Source organism: Chionomys nivalis, chromosome 16 (genome assembly GCF_950005125.1).
Source record: "Chionomys nivalis chromosome 16, mChiNiv1.1, whole genome shotgun sequence".
Lineage (NCBI taxonomy): Eukaryota > Metazoa > Chordata > Mammalia > Rodentia > Cricetidae > Chionomys > Chionomys nivalis.
The window spans coordinates 9,131,250-9,152,560 of record NC_080101.1 but is presented as its reverse complement, the minus strand read 5'-3'; the positions used below and the strand labels follow the sequence as shown (position 1 = coordinate 9,152,560).

The 21,311-nt window shown below is 41.5% G+C and overlaps 1 protein-coding gene across 2 annotated transcripts in view; it reads right to left on the bottom strand.

The window, feature by feature from the left end:
- Positions 1–21,311, bottom strand: part of Tox (thymocyte selection associated high mobility group box) — a 283,895-nt gene that overhangs the window by 121,183 nt on the left and 141,401 nt on the right. For both annotated transcript variants that reach the window (XM_057790571.1, XM_057790572.1), the window contains exon 2: positions 15,806–15,871. In XM_057790571.1, coding sequence (XP_057646554.1) covers positions 15,806–15,871 — 66 coding nt within the window. The remainder of the gene's footprint in view (positions 1–15,805; positions 15,872–21,311) is intronic.

Genomic DNA, 21,311 nt, shown 5'->3' with positions numbered 1-21,311 from the left:
ATTCAAACATTGGGATCACCCTGGTGCTTTGTGTCTCTTATGTATGGAAGAAGATGCCAGTGTTACATCCTCTGCTCCCAGGACATCTTCTTTTGGTATAAAACCTGCCTCTATTATGTGGCTTTGTTTTCCTAGGAACTTGAACTCAACCAGATTTCAATGATCCCATTAAAATTTTCTAGAGTATTAATCTAACTGAATACCTCCCCCCCCCCCAAGAATTGTGGCAATTTATAAAACTGATCAAACATGTTTCATTAGACTCCCTACTGCTAAGATTATCGGATGTAGTAAAAATGAATTCCAGAAGTCTGGGGCAGTTACTTTTCAGTTTGAAAAACCTAACATCTCATAATTAAAAAAAAAAAAAAAAGTTGTTAGTTAAGAAGTAAGCTAAGACTGTGCCTAAGGGTGTATTCATTGAAAGTTTGTTACAGTTTTAAAATGCTATTAGATGCTAATTTTGACACTAACATTTTACCATCAAAATAAAAGTGAAGATTGTTCTCATGACCTCTGTGAACATTTATTTGATTTTCTCCTAAAGGCCGATAACACTGCATTTAAATTCATCCCCTTCCACGGTGAAAGACACAAACAGTATTAATACTATATAATAATGATTGTGAAATAAAAGTTAATCAGTAAGATAAATAGCATTAACACATCAGAGATTGCTCTTTTATGACGTAGCTTGGAAACAGGAAGAGAATGAAGAGGAAGAGAAAGGGTATATGAAGACAAGCCTGCTTAAGAAGAGAATATGGGAAAAGTTGAAAATGGTAGGGGAGCCGAATAAACATTGTTAGCGATTAACATCAATATACACAGGGTCAGAAAGAACTTAGTTTGTTAAACAGGTGTCATAATAGGAAAAGAAACATTCTGGCCCGGATAATTCTTACAAGTCAAACTTTCAAATTCCAGGGGCCTTCAAGGTTGGTGTGCGTGGGTAACAAAGATTCTCTTGTCTAACTGTACAGCGCCTGCTACAGTGTGTAAGATTTGAAACACGCAGGCAGAGTGGAGGAGCCAAAGAAAGTAGTGTTCTGTGTTCATTGGGTGTTCGGCCAATAAGCTTTATGCCTCCCTGTCCAAATGCCTGGGGTTATTTTTTCCAGATGGCGTCTATTTGTCTAACAGAATGAAAATCTTCAACTTGCACTTGCTAAATGTTGAACAAGTTCTTATGTATTTGCTTAGGTGCCGTCAGAAGGCACAATTAAACGAAGAGCTACTTGGAACATCTGGAGTCTGGAGGTGCTCATGAAGAAGAATGTGCAGGTATCATCCAAAGGCCGTGAAGGGATGATTTGCAGCCTCTTCACAAATACTTTTTCTTAAACATACAACATTCTGCTTTAAAAAAAAAAAAAAACCCATACCACCAGTTCTAAAAGTTTAGTGACCCTTACTAAAGTCTTTCATTAGTGGTGTAATTTTTTATGTCTGCAAAACAATTTAGTGCCCTGTGTCAATATTCTAAGTTTGGTTCCCTGGAAATACAGACCCCAGCTCGCAGCTCCTTGTAGGAGTATTCAGTATGAGATACGAAAAGACCCAATGAAGAAGGAGTAAATCTGTGTGTTTCGCCACTACTGTGTCACATAAAGTACGGCAAAGGCCTTGTCACTGTCCCGTCTTCATGAAAGCCTTAGAACCACTTTCACTGTGTGGCTCTTGTTCCTCCTTTTGCTGATGAGGAAACTGGGGTCCAGAAGCTCTGTAGTGACTGACTTAGTCCGTGTGTGTGGGAAGAGTGAAAAAGGAAAGAAGCTATTTTACCCGTTCCCTCCCTCCTTTCTCTCTCTTTGTTGGAATCCAACCCAGGGTTTTGCAGATGAGAGACTGCTGTCCCTGAGCTCCATTTTATCTGACCGAATGATGCAAAACACCTTTGTTACACAAATTGTCCACACTTTCAGAATGATGACTGCCACCAGCCTACTCTTCCTTGTCTTAAATCCTACCCACCAAGATGAACTATTTGCTTGACATAAGCACAAGAATTCACAATCTCTCTCTCCGCCCGCATTGCAGATCCTCAAGTTTTGCTGCACAGCGTTTAAGACGTAAATCGGTGCCTGTTTGAAACTTTCCTCCATAAGGCAAAACTAACACAGCAGTAAGGCAGAAAGCTGGTTTTAATTTCAGAAGTGCCATTAACCCTCCAAAAATACTCAGGGATATTTCAGCCAGGGTGTACCGTGACTTTACATTCTAGAGTTTCTTTGGTAGTTAAATCTTAATTTGTGGAGTCTGAAGGGAAGGTTTAATTGGTATCAACTTACACGCGGTGATAACAATTGCACTTCAATTTAGCTAAGCTACATGGTTTATTTTCATGTAATTACACATTAATGTTATTTAATCCGTACAATTATATGCCAAAGCCGCAGACTCCACAACTTAACTGGTAATGCGTAGTTATGTGGGTCAAGAATTTTAACAACGTAAGGTTACTTAGCAGTTCTGTCTCTTACATCTGAAGCCATGATGTGGTTATTTGCCTATTAGAGAGTAACTGATGCCATATAAAAGTACCATTGTAATTCTTTAAGCGTCAAAATGTACCAGGAGTTTTTAGAAGTGCAACGGCAGACGGATTTTTTTTGACCGTGGAAATGAATCTCCAGCGCTGGCTTCTATGACACGGCAGGTAACTTTGATTCCAGACCTTACTTGGGGTGTGTTTAACAAGTGAGCTTTCTATTACATCCAGTTTGGAGGGACACAGCACAATAGGGTGTGATTAAATTCTTTTTTAAAAATATTTATTTAATTATTATGTATACAATATTCTGTCTGCGTGTATGCCTGCAGGCCAGAAGAGGGCACCAGACCTCATTTCAAATGGTTGTGGGCCACCATTTGGTTGCTGGGAATTGAACTCAGGACCTTTGGAAGAGCAGGCAATGCTCTTAACCGCTGAGCCATCTCTCCAGCCCCTGTGATTCAATTCTTATTCTCACTCTGTGTGAGAGTGCTTGTTAGGATTGGCATTACGCATTTGTTGAATGAATTAAAAAAGGAAGATCACCAAATGCATGCATTCATGAACGAATGAGTGCGAAACTGTGTTTCAAAGCATGAAGCTTGTGAATATATTTCAGTTATTTCCCAGGCTTAAATAATTACCTTCTGTACCCAAGATTGCCCTGCCCAGTTCATAGCACAGAGGGCAACAGTCACCTCACACCGCGCCCAACAGTCAAACTGTCCTATGAGAAGAGTGATAGCTGCAACAGCCCAAGGGAGGCTGGGCAGAGGAGTCTGATGGCACTGTCCTGTGACTTCAGGGTCCAGTGTCTGAGGGTCCCATGACCTGGCCTGGAAGTGACTTCTTTCCCATTCCAGAGAACATAAACAATTCATAACACAGTTTATGAACTCTGGCTCTCAGAACTGTTGGCAGCTAATTCTCTCAGTGTCATGAGGGCACCTGGGGTGACAGCTAGGGAGCCTGAGGTCAGGTCATGGAAAGTCTGAGCCCCATCCTCAGAGTCTGCTGAAAGGAGTGAGAATTCTGACCACAGCAACAGAACATTCCAGAAGGACCAGCTTGGTCAGACTAAGGTAAGGCTGTCCTGTGCACACAGGACCAGATATAGTACTTACTCACCAATGTGGTCCCCTTTCTGTTTCCCATTTAGTCTTTCTCCTCCCATTGTGACCTGGATTCTAAGCAATCAACCCTCCCAGGAACAATGATCATGTGATCCTTTCTAAGGTCTCCATATTCCTATAAGGCAACAATGCTACTTTTTAAAAATAGCTTGACATAGAGGTTACCTTATAGTTTATCCTATGTTCTAGGAGGCTCCCTTGGGCAGAATGCAGAGAAAGATAGGTACGAAGTTTCAAAGTGGTACTGACTTCTTGGTTAGCATCTGTAGTCTCATATCAGAGGCCAGAATCTAAACCATTTGCCTCCCCTGCTCCCAACAAATACGGAAGCCACTGATCACTATCTCCATAAATAGAAGGAAGTACTCAGGGACAGGAGGTAAAATGCATTCCTATACTTTCCATTTTCCTGTTGAAATTCGCCTTGATGAAAGGTAATTTGGAAACAGGCATGCAAATAAACTAATCTAAGCACATTTGCCATGATCCAGTGATGCAAAAGAACTCAGAGCTCCCTTGATTGCAGGCTCTTCACTGCTCACAGACACAAGGAGCTCTCATGGCAATACAGGTGCTGAACCTCACTGTGTTCTGCAGAATCCAAGCACCACTGAGTGTGGGCTGGGACAGGGCATACTAGAAGGGCTCAGTTAATTCTGGAAAAACAAGTGAACTAGGCTGCAAGGGGATTGTTTGAAGCATTAAAGTAGCAACTTTAAAATGTTCTCCTCTTCAAGAGAGTATGTTTGTAGTTTTAAATAGCCAGAACCCATGGCTATTGCAAATCACTTTCTTTTTTTTATTTTATTGATTTTTATTGAGCTCTACATTTTTCTCTGGTCTCCTCCCTGTTTCTCCTCCCTCCCCCCCCAAAAAAAACCTGGAAAGGTGGTATCTTCACATTTCACCCAGAAAGTGCCACCTGGTTCTCTGATGAGACTTGGATGGGTTGCGTATGGTAATGATTCCTTTAGTGACCCAAAAGAGTCACAACCTGTTGGAAAGTCTTGCAGCTATGGAGTTCAACAGTTAAGTCTGGATCTAGGGTCTTTAGAGCACTCAGGAGTTTGGTGTCTGAAGCAAGTTTTCTAGTCCTCTTGAGCCTATTTTGAAACTTAGTTCATAGAGATTTTAGGAGCATTTAAAATATACATTAAAAGCCCAATAGTTTATGTTCTCCAGATAAAATGTGCCTGGAAAGGGGCTGTTGCTAAATAAATTTGTAAGTGTCTTAGACTGGGTCATGTCTGAATGTCTAATAACAATATACTATTATAATAATAATACTTCTAGACAGTCTGTTGGGAGCTGGATGTTTAACACACTGAGATTATATAGGTATTGCTATCTATTTGCCGTTGATAAGACCTGATAATGGAGAAATGTATATTTCTCCATTTGTTTTTAAACAAATATCAGTGTACTTAAACAAAGAGCCAAAATCAAGTTTCACACTTAGTTGAATGGAATTAGATTGCATATCTTTATTGTCGTGTGTGTGCTTGCATGTGTGTATGCACACCAGTAACATATATGGGTCTATGATGTAGGCACGTGTTTGTGTGCACAGGGCATGTGCAGTACATGTGCATGTGTGTGTGTTAGTACAGGCCATAGATAAATGCTGGGTGTTTTCTTCAATCCTCCAGCTTAAAAAATTTACTATTTTTAGTTGATATGTATGGGTGTTTCAGCTGCACATATGTCAGCATTGCCAGAGGAGGCCAGAAGAGGGCATCAGATAACTTGGGACCGGAGTTACAGATGCTTGCTATCCGTCATGTGGGTGTCAGGAACTGATCCTGGGTCCTCTGGGGCAGCAGTCAGTGCTCTTAAGGTGTGAGCCATCTCTCCAGCCCCACCACCTTAGTTTCGGAAACAAGGTCTCTCACTAAACTTAGAGCTTGCCTATGGAGCTGGCTGTTCGGCCAGGGAGCTCCCATGATTCTCCTGGCTCCATCTTCCCAGCTCTAGGAATATAGGCATAGGGACCTGCACCTGGCCTTTATAGGGATTGGGGATTGAACTCACGTCCCCATGCTTGTGTGGCAAGCCCTTGCCCAACTGAGGCCTCTATCCAGTCCCTATAGCGTGTGTTTAAATCAAAGAATAAAGTCATAGGAAGCAGAGAGAGTGCAAGGAAAACTGAAACGATGGGGCCGATTTACTGGGGAAAAACCAACAATCTGGTTCCTTAAGGAGCCTGCAGCCATGCACCCTGGAACTGCCGCATTCCCGTCCAGGCCAAAGATGGAAGCATTTGTGAGCCCAAACGACCATGCCAAACATGCACAAACAATGTATTACCAGCCTCCTGGTTGTGTCCTGGATTCAGGGTGTGTGTCGGGGGTCTCCCGGGGCAATTTTTGGCAAAGAGGCAAATTGCTAAGGAAAGGGTTCAATTCTAAGCCTATAACCAAAGAGACCAGGGTTAGGAAAAATCCAGGGAACATTCTGCTCAGCTTTGGATTGATCTGCTTGCGGGGGCCATTTTAGCCATTTGACTAAAGCCAGCATCCATCGCACATAAGCAGCCTTCTCCAGGCCCTGTAGCAGTGCAACAGGAAGAGGGAGTTCTCGCCTAACTTCTGGAAGGTCTCAATCTCCTGACTGTTTGATTGCGTCGGTACTCACTCCATGAGTCACCCTGCTTTACATATCCCATGCCCTGAGTATCCTGTTTACACTCTTTTCTCCGTCTGCAGCCCACATTTCCTTTTCTGCAGCCTGGTCTTTATTTTGTCTTCCCATTCCACATCACTGCATCTGCAAGTGGAATGTTAATTACGCTGACTTTATTTTGGACCATAGAGACTTCAGGTTTTCATATCATCCAGTGAGAGAGTTAATTCATGCCGACCAGAAACAAATAATAAAGAGTTTCTTGCAGTTTTTTTGTCTTTTCTTCTCTTTCCAAAAATCTAATCTCTACCAGTGGGGCACTGTATTTTGTGGGTCCCGACCACATATTGCAATCATTATGCATAGCACTCAATCTCTGGTGACAAGAAGTCCCATAACTCAGAAGAATTCAAAAGATAGCATCTTGTACACATCTTTAAATTATGTGATGGACTCATGCAGCCATGCAAACACCAAAAATATGGCTATAGTTAGAGTGCTGTAAAATATGGTTCTCATATAAAACATTATTTGAAAGATAAATAAATACTACTGCCATCAAACATATCCAGGATGCCTTAATTTTTAATCTGTAATGTTGAAAGTCAAGGACAGAAAAATGCCAGTGTTTAAACATGTTTTATCTTCTATTATTGAGTACTCTCACTGCAGGATTCAAATAACTCAATGGAAAGCAAAGTGAGCTGAGAAATTTAGCTGAAAAAAAATTCCAAAAACCAAAACTAAACTCAACACCCCCGCCACCATTCTTCATACACATTCTGAAGTTCAAACACTGCAAGCAGAGGTGATTTTCCCCAAAGGCTTTGAACAGCATCAGCTCAATCTCTAATTTCTTTTGAGAAGACCTCCAGAGTTAGATCTTTTTCTGATTCCTTTGTGTCTGCATGAACAAGGGTTGATAGCTTGAGACTAAAATGTATTGCTGTAGAAAGCCTTGGTCTGTTACATAAATCATCTTAACACTCAGCAAGAATTGTCCAACAGTGCCATTGATGTGCCCAAGCCAACGATCCTGAAAACAATTCTTTTCTTTCTTCACATGCTAGACAATAGCCATAAATCATCTTCATTTAAAAACACACAATCTACTAATTTTTCAACCAATAGTTATCAAAATAAAATTTGGGGCAGAAAGCATAACATTTATTTTAGTTTTGCTCATTAATTTTTAGAACCTTGTTAAAAATAGATAATTCATGCTCATCGAGTATAGAGACGTTTGTTGAATGCCTAGTACGACTATGATGTTTAAGACATTCTTCAAAGAGCAAGTTGAACTACAAAAAAATCAGTAAACAGTCTGTAGGAAGGAGCAAACTGAAAAGCAGAATAGGAAATCCAAGCCCCCTGTAAAGCCATATGCTTGAAATGTCAAACTAGGTGATCACAGAAGGCAATGGAAGGGAAATTGTGTAGTGGTAGAATGTTAAAGTGTTGCTATGTGCAGATTACACAGACCATAGGGCATGCTGATCACATCTTTCTGTTCAAATGTGCTGAGGGAGGACCGTGATGTGGACCCAGGCCTGAACAGGCAGCAGCAATGAGTTTCAAAGCAAGGCCTTCCCCGACAAGACCAATGTCACCAATCAAAGCAGAGTGGGGTATGGAGCCAGGGCAGACCTCTGCTGGCACTGGGGTGTAAGAGCAAAGCTTAGTTAGAAGAAACCAGGATGCAAAGCCTGTGTGAATCTAGAAGATGGTGTCAACCTGAGCATACCCCGAGAATCCGGAAGCTAGGACTAGAAGAGCTGAGGACAGATTAATAAACTGGACCTTCAAGCATTCTGGGAGTCACGAGACCAGCACTTACACCAGATGTGCATGGGACATGGTTGCCTGACCCACATCTGTCTCTCATGGCTGTCACTGGTAACAAAGAGCTTCTTCTGCCGTTCTTTATTAATGATCTTAGAATGGGGAAGAGAATCGCTTCCTGTTAGGGCGACCTCACGGTATATTAGAGGACATTTCAAGCATGGGCGTTGTTGTCATAAATAAGGGAAGACAAATGCAAACCAGTAACCGGTTCCCTGACAGCAGTGTGCCCCTCTGCTCATGTGGGTGATGAGGGAAGGCCAGCCAAAGCTGAGGAATTGCTTCAAGACCGCCGTCAGGGCCATACCTGATTTTCAGCAACAGGCCACCATTCCATGTTTGCTCTTTACTGGGCTAGGCGAAGTATTTCATTTCAATTTCTAATGTATAATCTTAGGTAAAATGTTTTCTTTTTTAATTCTTATGAGTGGAATACACCCAGAGATCTTATTTCACAAATTGTTTTATATAAATAACCCAAGTAGACCAAGTTTTGTAAAAGGAGAGCAGCTCTGAAATGTCCATTTGTCCAGGGCCTTTCTACTGCACACTTGATATTACATCTTGCTTTTCATTCTTACTAGGAAAAATCCTTTCACGGGGGTCTGATTTAGGAGATAGAAGTGCCAGGCACAAATCTCGAGCACCTCTTAGTAAGAACTATCACTTTGTTTCTTCAGTTTTCAGACCCTAAGACTATACACTAGAGACAATGGCGATTAGCTCACGAAGAGATTGTCATGGCGAAATAAGAAAATGCAAGAATGTACAGGCTATGGGTGATGTTCTCTCTGGTTCAGGAGAAAGCAGTCAACACCTGTAAGATATATTTATTTCAACACTGTGTAATTCAACCTTTTCACATATGATGATCACCAATGGGTCCCACTGCTAATGAACACCAGTTAGACCATTGTTTAAATCTGTGTATATAATTTCATTGTTTGGTAACTTATTTCATGTGGCTTTAATTTTGACTATCTAGACTTTCCCCAATTTTCCTGTTATGAATCACTGTAGTGAATCCTATCAATTTATTTCCTTAGAATATCCTACAGTTCTATGTTTATGCTCAAACGAAATCACAGGGGGCTAAAAAAATTTCATGTTTAAAATAGTGTGTTGAAATCTAATAAATTTTGTCAACTTATTAAGTAAAAAAAAACTTATGGCTTTCTCCTGTTCCTAAGCATGTGTAAAACGAGCAAATCTGGCAGGGTTTCTGGGCTTCAGTCTCCATGTCTGCAGTGTGTACCTGCAGCGGTGCAGAGACCAACCGTCTAGTGAAGGGGGGGGCAATCACCATGCATGACAAGCCAATCCAGATGCTGCAAACAATCACCTTACACAAATATAAGACTTTTATATGTGAGCAGGGATGCATTTGCTGACTCTGCAGCTTAAAAAGTTCAACAAACTATTGCTTCATTTGAACCAACCTAGTGTTTTCTCTAAGCACCCTACATATGTGACACCGTGCAGCTCTCTTAATGGGGAAAAGGACTAAGGCTGAGATGCCAACAAGTGACACAATTTTAAAATAGAATGAAGTCTCACTGGGCAAAGATGGAGGCTAACCTTCCCGAGGCCAAAGAGTTCACGTCAGATTTACTTTTCGGTGTTTTCCATGTCACTCAATCTATCTCAGCCTCCTTAATTGGTTGTAAGGATTGAAGGAGATGTTGGCAAAGCTTTTCCTTAGTTTCACTGGCAGAACTTGGTAGTTGGCAGTAACTTTCAGTTTTATGAATCTAATTCATACTTGACAGGAGGATGGGGCATACTAACTTTATGATTTCAGGAAATAAGAACTCACAGTAGGCTTAGTTCTTGGAGAATGCCCTTCCCACTGTATCCAGAAAAGCTTTCATTGTTGGTCTCAACCTGTGACCCTCAGAGACCCGGTGAACTATCCAATCTCAATAATTTGGTGCTGATCTTAGCAGTCACTTGGCTTTCCTGGTGACAGGATCAATAACCAGAAGCAACAGACATCTAGGACAGTATGGAGAACACATTTTGAGGCCACCAACTGAAACCAACCTATTAGGGATTCAATTAAATATTTTAACTATCTATACTATTAAATAAGATAGGTGAGATGAAGCAGAGAAAAAAATACAGAAATAAATCAAAATTAAAGTGAAACCTCTTTGAGCTTCTGGGAAGTCTAGCTGGTTGTGTTTCCAAACCCAGGAACTGAAACTACTGAGGGAAACTTGACACTTCTGAAAGGTGTTTGGGGTGGCAGGTGAGGGGACAACAGAAAGAACCAGAGATCTGGGGTGAGTGGAAAAAAATCCCTCAGGCCTTGGCATTGTTCTTGTACTAACATGAACATAATCTTTCCTACTTGACATATTAAGGTTTTGGTAATTGTTTAGAACAAACTTTAATTGCCTTGGAAACAGTTGGCACACACAGGCATCATGACTCAACACTACTATTCAGAGACTGAAATGCCACTATGTTTTTAGGCATTCTTTGGTGACAAGCTTATTAGGAGTGATCCAAAATAGTGTGCTATAAACACACATTTGAACACAAAAGGTCAGGCTCATTGAGGTGTTATAAAAAAAGAGATTCAAAGTATAATTGCGAACAAGGCAAAGAATTAGTTTCAAACTATTCTTTGTGTGATGGTCAGCTGTGTTCTATTGCACAGGCCTCCTCCCATTGCCTGCATGGCTTCCAGTCTCTGGAGGTCCCCCGCTCCCATGGAGCCAACCTAGCTCCAAATGGAGCCTGGCATTTCCAAGATCTGCTTTTACCACTAATGCGGTTCCATTCACATGTTTTCATAATTTTTATCACTTGAGATGCATTTCCCTAATGCCTGAAAAAACAGACTATTAGACAATTATAATGAAATGCTGCAGCATGCCCGGCAACAAACATTCATTTTCTGAAAGTAAAAAATGAGTCTTATATTCACAAATCCCACTGCTTGGAAATGTATATGATACACAACATTTAACCTGTCAGCAGCCTCATTAGTGTCAATGAGTAGAAACTGGCAATCAGGGGATGGTGAGCTTCACATGTGTTTATGTTTTAAAATGTTCCTGAAATAGCTCTGCTCGCAGTGTTGAAACACAACCCTTCCCTGGGACAAATGGCGCTCAGTCTACATTTTACGGTCTATTTACATTTTTAAGAAATTTGTATTTCACACATGGATCGTCATTTATAATTAACAGAGCCAACAGTCTGCAAAGTAATCATGAAATAAAATAGTAATTAATAATGACGATAAATTTAAGTTTAACCATGCTGGCGTATAAGTGTTCCAGAAAATACGCAAGAAAACTGGTGCACCTTTAACGAGTGTGAGTTCAGCGGTATCTGTTTGTATGGTGCCGGTATTCAGTATCCACACAACCATTAAGACATTTTCATAAAGTGGAAGAAATATGTGAGCTATTTCAAGATATAATGAAGAGAAACAGACTTTCATGTAAGAAGCCAATTTAGGAAGAAAACAACATAAACAATAGTAACTTGTGTGTTCAAGTGAGGCATCTTTTAAATTTTGAGTAATGAAGATGTCAAGCCAAATGCTAGAGTAGTTTAACTTAATTAGGTGGCCTATTTTTCCAGGCATCCTTTCATTTCCCATTGAAAACTCAGCTTGTATGCGAGGCAACAGGAGCAATTTTGTCTGTAATGAATACCTCGGGGACCGCACGGTAATCATGTGGATGTGGGATTGAGGACTGGTTTGAGTAACTAGTCTGTGCTTGCTAAGATGCCAGACTCTGTTGGGCTAACTAGATTACTCGATGCATGCAGCTTCATCATTTTATTGGGCCAGTGGTCAAAAAGTCAAGTCAAGTTTACTCCAGAAGAATTTCCAAAAGGAACCAATCTAAAAGCAATCAGTCTAATCTTTAGTTCAAATTTATGAACAATCATGGACATTTTATGGCCCATGTTAAAGAATTTTTTTCTTTAAAAATACTCTTAAAAACACTACTATCCTTTCTATGCTCTTTTTGCCTTACCTCATTTATACTCTGATCTACAGTGTTTTCTCATTAGGAAAGCATAAATTACAAAATAGTCATTGGTGAGTCTGCAAAGTTTAGAACATCATTCTAAGAATAGGTGTGAGAAAACATTGGTGCAAAGATGAACTTGGAGAATCAAGTGGCCACAGGGCTATGGGATTGTTAACTACAAACAGCAACAAGTTGCTGCCACGAAGATTCCTGTTTTTGCAGAAAAAGAAAGAACGGGAAGCCATGACATATACCCAAGAATAAGTTATCTCAGGGGCCACAGAGAGCACTGATGAAGAAAACCAGATGATACTCATCCCTGTGGTGTCCTTAATTTAGAAGTTCGCTGGCATCTTAAGACACATCTGAGAAGCAATGGAAGGCGCTGCACTGCTGCTGGGAGCCAGAGAGAAGAGCTTAACATGGTGAGGGGTAAGCAGGGCTCCAAAGAGGGTGGAGCCGAGATGCCTGATGGAAGGTTCTGATGGAAATCCTGTTCAGGCAGGAAGCTCAGCTCCCCATCGCCATGCTATGCTTTCTGGCATAGTAGTCTAGATAAATTCTAAATAAATATTGTTATATCGATTTAGGATATGCAGCAAGATATGGGGCACATATACATAAAAATGGTTACAACGATGAGTGTGGCCACCATCACCGAGGAGCCCTTATCCATGTGTGTGGCAAGGATAGCATCCACCCACTCGGGAGACCTCAAGGATGTTAACGATGGTCTTCAAGCTCCATCTCCTGACTTGTTCTCTTTATGTGTCCACTCTTGTATCTTAGTCTAACTACGTTGTCTCACTCAGGGTTGGCAAGAAGGCTGAGGCCTCTGAGGGACTTCTGTCCCCTTCTCATCTGGCTCTCTTATAGTCTCTTCGCACCTTCTCTCAAATTGGACAAGCCTGATCCTGCAAGGTCACGCGCTATCTAGCAACGTGGTCCCTTCAGACAGGGTTCGGAAACATACAGAAAGAGATAGGGCACTGCCTGGAGTCAGATGATTATATTCCAGGTTAAAACAAGGTAAATAGCCCGAGTGCCCAGAATGGCTACACCTGCTAGAGCGCAGAAAATAGTTTTGCAAGCATGGTGTCAGGGTGCAATGGCGACATTACAGGCTTTTATTACATACTCGTCAGTCTTATTATCCTGGTGTATTCCATTTAAAACCTGCCTATCAATTACAAAACCATATGCAAAACATTTTAAGGGTCTGTATACACTAGTTTAAGAGGTAGGGAGTGCACTTGGCAGATAGGGCAAGGAGCCCTTTGAGACTGTCTAAAAGAATATCATTAATTTTTACAGGGTTCTTTCATTTCTGGAGCAGTTCCAGCCTAGGCTTTCTATAAAAATCTTCTCAAGTTAAGGATTATGCTGTATGCTTGCAGAAGCATTGCAGCAAAAACCCTGTTCCATATGCTGCTACTTAGCAACCTAGTCAGTACATTCCACAGCAGGCACCGAGCTGAAAACTGAACAGGAATTAAAATGTTGAGCGCAGCCATGAGCAGAGTTGTCCGGATTACTAAGCTGTGCAGCTGTTTGATGTGAGGCAGGAAACGGAACAGAACTCCTTGCTTTCCTCTAGGATGACTGAGATCTTATTTATGGTTGCCTCAAGGATACCTTGATTGAAATTCTTCCCAAAAGAACAGGTAATGAATTCTTGAACACAGTATATTGCAGGAAACAAAAAGAATATTAAGTGCAAAATTTAGCAAAGGCCTTTTGACTCGGGTAATTTGTGAAGTTCATTTGTATTATCATTAGTCTAATTTTTCAAACAACCCATTCTAAAAATTCAAAACAAAGCCAAGCATGTGTATACACTCTGCATTATTTACACAGAAATACCTTGCTGCTGGCTCACGTAGCTGCCATATCTTTAGGAAGCACAGAATTATTTTCATCTCTTTATTCCTTTATTATAAACAACCACCGCATTGGAAATAGTCTTAAGAACTCCTGACCAAAATATTATGAGAAACAGTGCTGGTGGTTTGATTTTTAGTAAGGAATTAATATTCCGCACTGTAGTCAAATTTAGAACTCTCAGGAGCTGAATTGAAAAGATGCAGATATTCTGAAGTTGCCGTTCTTTATCCAAAACTCCTTAAGACGGACATAATGATTCTCTGCGAGCGAGCAGCTGCCTTATAACAGTAATCATTTATTGAGTTTGTGTTTCTACTGTTTCAAACAAATTCAATTAGCCTTCACACTTCAAAACCCTAAAGGCCCAAAGAGATGGTACTGGTTTGCTTTAATCTAATAGTAATACTAAACTTGTCAGTACAGTTTTGGGATTGATGGTTAGAAGCAAATTAATAGTAACATTTTTCATTTTTTAATCAAACAGTCCTATTCAGAACTACCTATGGGTCCTGGAGGGTACTTAGCGGCAGGAATTCAGGGAAGGAAGGATTCTGCATGCGAAGCTTGCCTTTCAGAGAGGTGCATGCACTGATGTCCTCGATAGCGTGGGAGTCGGCAGAGTCTGCGTCTCTGAACACCACGATGACCTTTATGGTTGGACCATATAGTGGAGCGTCCAGAATGTCTGTCAGACATGGCTTGGTCATAATGACTCCTAACTAAATGCTGAGTTCATGGAGGTGTACACGCCTGTTGTTAGGTAAGCAGGAGACACTCACTCACAGGCAGCCCTCCTACTCTGTGCACTAGGCTGCGTTTTCTGACAACCACCATGAAAGAAAACGCTTCTGTATGGAGGCCCTTTGCACCCCCTCTCCTCTCAGTGGTCAAACAAACCCAAGCCAATAAATAGGCACTGAAAACTACTATCTGGGAGTTCATGCTTTCAGTGACTGGAATATGAAATCCCCGGCCAACGTGATTTTTACTACTGAAGAAAAAAAAATAGATTCATGTCCACGAGATGCTCCCGTGAACTCTCCCCACACTCATTTATTCGCTTATTTATTTCTGCTTATAGTGTTCTGATATTCTGTGCTATCCTGGCACCCTAGGGCAGTTATAATTTTGCTTTAACTGCCCTCTCCGGATTAGAGGGCCCGGTTTTAAGTATCTAAAAATAAATAGCCAAGCATTTACTTTTATAAATGTAACCATTTACATTCACGTTCCACTTTCGCTGTCACTTCTCATGATTAAATACCTTGTCAACCTTTCCCAGGGAAATGGACACAAAGGTGCCCTTGAAAGATTTCAATCACGCTTGTGCTCGGGGACCTAAAAGCCACTTTCCCGCCAGCCCGCCCGAAAGTCCTAAAAGCAGCCATCTAGGACTCACAAGCCATAATACCTCAGTGATGAAAAATATGCATGCTTGAAAATGGTCCCAAACAGTTGATAATTGAAGCTATTGGTGGCATGTGTAGCTTCCAATGATAAACTCATCCACCGTCAGCAACACAAATAACTTGCACCTGTAGCGAGTTTATTTCCTAAAGGTAACACAACTGTTTGGGAAAGCTCACGCTGGCAAAACAGCTGCTCGCCATTCTGGAGGGGAAGCAAGGTAGCATCCTTCAACAAATGCCAAAGCTGGTGTTTTATCAGCTCCATCTCATTAACTGGGAACAAGGCTTAAATGCTTTGTTTATAAATTATGATTATTCCTGATTGCGGCAGTTACTGATAGTGCTACTCATTTGCAATGCAACTCTTTGAATTTGTTTAATTACAATTTGAAACAAGGCAGAGAAGATTAATTAACCCACCTGGCTGGCTGGCACATAGTCCTGGCTCGGCTCTGTCATGCTCATATACATGTTCTCACCGTCAAACTGCGAATGAAATAATAGTAAACATTGAGCAATCTTGACTGTGTGTGTGTGTTTGTGTATGTGTGTGTGTGTTTCTTTCTCTGCCCCCCCCCCACCATCAAACTGGAAAACAGTAGCCACTAAAAACAAATAGCATGGCTGAGAAAATGAAAAATCTGTCATAGTAAGTGGGCCACATCTTTCCTTTGATGTTTCTGTTGTCATCTTTCCTGACCCTGTGTGTCAGTGATTTGGAGTAATTAGTGCTCTAGTAATTACAGCAAGCAAGCAAGAAATGAATGGTTCCCTTTCATCTGCAATCTGTTTTAAAACAAAATGGCTCATTTTGCACGCCGTGTATACATACTGCAGTTGGGCTGTAATGAAGTATTAAATGAACGGCATGCTTTCCGAAAGAAAAAAAAATAATGGAAAATACAAGGAGGCACAGCTCCGTGCATTCTGAGTTCAGCTCTCAGGAAAGAAAAACTGCAGAGTTTCATAATGGACTAAAACTGGCTTCACTCTAACAGCCTTTTGATTAGAAAAGCATTTTAAATTTATAGTAGCATTCAAAGAAAGCATGTGCCACCATAACCGCAACGAAGAACGGAGTATAAGAATAACAAAGAAAACCAATAATAACATACAGGTCCCATGATCAAATTTCTTTTCCTGAAATTTTTCAAATACATAGAACGAATACAAACAGACCAGTGCATACAAATTGACCCTTATATTTGCAAGTTAGGAACAAGAGAGGAGGAGGAGGGTATTCACAGGGCAGCCCTGGTGCAAAACTTCCACACAAGCCATAGCATGGACAGCAGCACAGGGCCCTTGGTGACGCTGGCTTTGAATAACTCCATTCAATCTGCGTCTATCTTGAGTCACTTGGCAAATGAGGCAAGTATTCCTCTTCAGTTAAAGTATGATTTTTCCTACGGTAATCATCAAATGGGCCAGTATCACCAGCTTCAAAGCTAGGTGTTGATATGTGCTCAGTGACAGGCTTCTCAGACAGAGGAACTTGCAAATGTGAGAATCCACTTGTCAAAACAAAATGATCATTGACAGAAATACAAGTTAATGGTAACATGGAACTTTTTACATACCACCAAACTGATAGAGGAACAGAAAGCCATGAGTCAGAGACATGCTAATCTATGACTATGGGTTACTATCCCTGTAAGAATGCTATATAAGCCCCCACAGATGCATCAGAGCCTCTGCTATACTCAGCAATAGAGAATCAGTGGTAAAAAGCCCCCTAATGACACTGGAACACTCATCAGGTTCACCTCAAATACTGAAAGGATTTCTTCGTGTACCACCGTATAAACACATCTTGTATTGTGCACACCACCTGTCTCGAGGTCACAAAATCCTTTATCGAATGACATGGTTGTTTGTGCAATCCAGAGTTAGCACAAGCAGAGAGAAGAGCTATGCCAACTCAGCTGCTCTGCCAATGGGTTCAGGAGTCTTGAGTCCTAGCAACTTACCAAAGGATGACGCTCCATCGATCAGGTGAGCTCCCCTAACACCAATCACCCAACCATCCAACAACTCAAATCCTGACAAAGAGTTTGGTGGGAAAATTCTCCAGCGTGGCCTGCTCTGGGTCCTCTCGTTTGTTTGCAAATGTTTTCAAAGTTAAGATGCCAAAGAACCACTTAAAACGTGGACAGTTTTTTGACTCTGACAAACTAAACGGAACAGAAGTAGTGAAGTGAATCAGACGCTCAGCGGCCCATGCATATTTGAGAATGTGTTACTTTCTATCTCATCTTCTCAAACTCATTTTCTAAATCTGGCAGCAGCCTCCAGCCAGCTAAAGCTTTGAAGTTTTGGTTTTAGTCTATCCAAAGTGTGGGCTAATTGAATGTGTTCATGTTACTGTTCTGGATGGTGTTCCCTCCAAATGTACCAACGTGAAGCGCTTTGGAGCCAAGGCTGAAATAGCATTTCAAAATAAAATGTATGCAGTTATCAACATTGTCAGTTTTTTAGTATATACCATGTCCCTTCTACCTGCACACATGTGCGTTGCCATGCATTAACTAATTTAATTTTCTGACTACCAAGAGCTAGGTATTATTATTAGTACTTGAATATTGTAAAGGACAGAGCAGTTAGACTAGATGCTGAGCTATGGAGCTCCTGCGAGGCATGTCTGGGATTAAGTCAAGGCTGACTGGCACGTGCCCTCACCCACCAGAGCACGTCAACATATTCTGAGTCAGAACGGTGAGCTAGCTACCAGTTCTGAAGACGGGGCTACCGCAGACTGGTGGCATTTCAGGCTGCGTGGCCCTAATCTGGAAGTTGGAAGGCCAAATTGCTTTTAAATACAAGATGTTTAAAGTGCCACCATGATGTTTCAAATACAAACTCCATGAATTTTTCTACAGTCAAAATAATGCAGGCACACTAAAAACAGTATATGAAGTTGCATTTTGATTATGGATATATAGGTAAATAAAATGTGTCTTGTGTACATTTAGGTCACCTCTCTCACATAGACACACAGACATGCAGGCACACACACACACACACACATACACACAGTCTAAAATTTGAAAAAATAGGAAATTTGGAACACCTGTCATCTCAAGATTTCAGATAAGGGTTATTTAACCTGTATTTCTACAATTTTGAGACACTACCCAGAATTTCCGTGGTCTAACAAGGTGCTTTTTTCTTATGCCCCAGAAGACTGTTTGGTGTTAAGCTTGTTGGAATGTCATTGCATCCTCAAAAGACTATGGAGGTTTTGGTGGTTAATTGTGTTAAAATGACTGAGTCTTGGGGGTGCTCAAGGATCTGGTGAAATGTTTTTCTGGCTGTGTCTCTGAGAGTACTTATGGATAATGACAACATTTGAATAGGCGACCTGAGCAAAGCACACCACTCCCAATGCACATGGGCCATATCCAACCTCCTGAAGGCCTGACTTCTTCAGTCTGGTGCTAAAATGTCACACCGGTGTTTTCCCATCTTCACAGTCAACAGAAACACTGGCTTTTCTAAAGTCTCAACCTGTTGATAGCTACCTCAGACTCTGGCTTGTTAATTGTAGATTTTCCAGTTGCTCAGCATCTGTAACTCTATGGGTTAGTTCCTTATAACCCTCCCACTTACACACACACACACACACACACACACAAAATCATCTATCTATCTATCTATCTATCTATCTATCTATCTATCTATCATCTATCTATTATTTATCGATCTATCTATCTATCTATCCATCTATCTATCAATCATCAATCTCTATGTCTGTTTGTCTGTCTATCTAGATAACATCTTTTAACGGTTTTATTTCTCCAGAGAACAGTTAACACAGGTAGCTCTTTTATTACTACCATACTATCCAGAACTCTTTCAGATCACATGTTTTGTGGGCACACTGTAACAGCACACCTATTGTCCCAGTACTCAGGAGCAACAAGATCTCTTGTTTGAGGTTTAAGACCAGCCTGGCCTATACAGAAAGACCTTGTTTTATGGCAGGAGTGGGGGAGAAGAGGTAGAGTGGGGAAGCTAAGGAGTGAAGAGCACATGCAGTGTTTTTGGAGAGCGGAGCACACAGAAACACTCAATTCTTAGGGGCACTTTACTTGCTTTCTAGAGATCAGGGCCTAGTTTGCTAGGAGAGTTTTGCTGTTTTGCTCAGACAGACCCTGGGTCTCTTTCCCACCATGCTACTCACCTCCTGTGCCTTCCCATCACCCATAACGTTACTCCCCTTCCCTTCTACATTTAGAAGTATTTCCTAGGATCCACTACTTCCATTAGTCAGGGCCAGCCATGCTCAGCCTATGGGCTCCCCTGAGTAGGTCTGGGTTTCTGGGCCGGTGTCATGGTTAGGGATAAGCTACACAAGACAGTGGGTGACTGAACACACTCCTGTTACTTTTGGGGACCCCATAACTTAGAATCAGCATTACATCACAGATGTTTATAATCTAATTAACAAAACGCAGATCATACTTGTGTCATTAGACAAATTATCTTCGCAAAGGAAGTGACAGCAACTTTAGGAAGAGGAGAGGAAGAAGATTCAGTGTCCAGACAAGGTTTTGATGGAGTCTTGCTTGTTTGTTCTTGAGTGGAATCTAGGGCTTAGACATGACATGGACACATTACCACTGAGCTACATCTGTAGCCCTCATGAGTGCTTTGAGGGTGAAGCATTCAAGTATGCAGTGGATTACAACTGGCTGAAGGACTGAGGAGATAGCTCGGTCAGTTCAGTGCTTTCCGTGCAAGCGTGAGAACCCGAGTTCAGTCTACAATGCCCACATAAATGCCTGGTGTGGCGGCATGAACTTCGAGTACCTGCTACCCGTGGAGGTGGAAACAGACAGATCCCTGTCTAGCCTAACTGGTAAACCCCAACTCTCAGAGAAAGACTGGGTCTAAGCAGTAAAGTGGATGACATCTGAGGAAGGACACATAAAAATGACCTCTGGCCTCCACAGGCACACACATGTGTATACATGTGCACATGCACACATATATGTATCTACACATATGAAAATAGGCATGTGTATGTGTGTGTGTGCACATAAACACGAACAACTGATTGATTTATAATCAGAACCCTTAAGAGGAAAAGAAGAAAAAGTACAGAAATGGTAAGCACACCATCATTCAAATGCTGTCTCCAGTTCCTTAATATTCTGATTTGTAAGACTGTATTTAATATAAGAAACAAAGGTTGGCTGGGAACCAAGAGCCCGACCCTGTATAAGCAGGCTCCCTCCATATGAGTTGTAAAACAAAAATCTGTACATGTCCAAAGAGGCCTCCTCCATCTCCTTGTGGTTGAAGGCTTGCAATTGGACCCTGGCTGAAAGGGGAGAGGGCAAGGGTATCTTCCCCCCTCAGGCTGACTTTTCATAGCTCACCGCACCCTGTCCCGGAGCTGCTGCCAGGGGCTCAGCAGGCTTCCCACTACTCCAGCCATCTTAAAAGGCATCCCATGTTGTGGGCTTAAGGCCAGTTGTCATTTGAAGTAGAATTATAGCTCAGAGAGTCCTAGAATTTTGGGATTGGATAGCTCCCTGAAGACATTTATCTGAATTTCTCACATCACGATGGAAGGAATAGATGCTTTGTTAGTCACATGGACCATCTGGGAATAGAACCAAGGTCTGGATTCTGAGCAGAAAAGCTTTCCACTATGATATACTGCTTTATTTTCTATTACCCATAAAAGGTGGGAATTGGACTGGACCGCTACAGATGTTCCACAGCGTGCAATGGAGTTATGCCCTGATAAAATCATTGTCAAGTGAGTAAGAAAATACAGGGACTACACCTAACCTACTAAACATACCAGCTTAGCAACAGAAAGCTCTGCAGACGGTTGATTGCTTCTGCCTGTGATTGCATGGCTGACTCGGAGCTGGAAATTGCTGTCGTTGCCCAGTATCACCACGAGAACTGA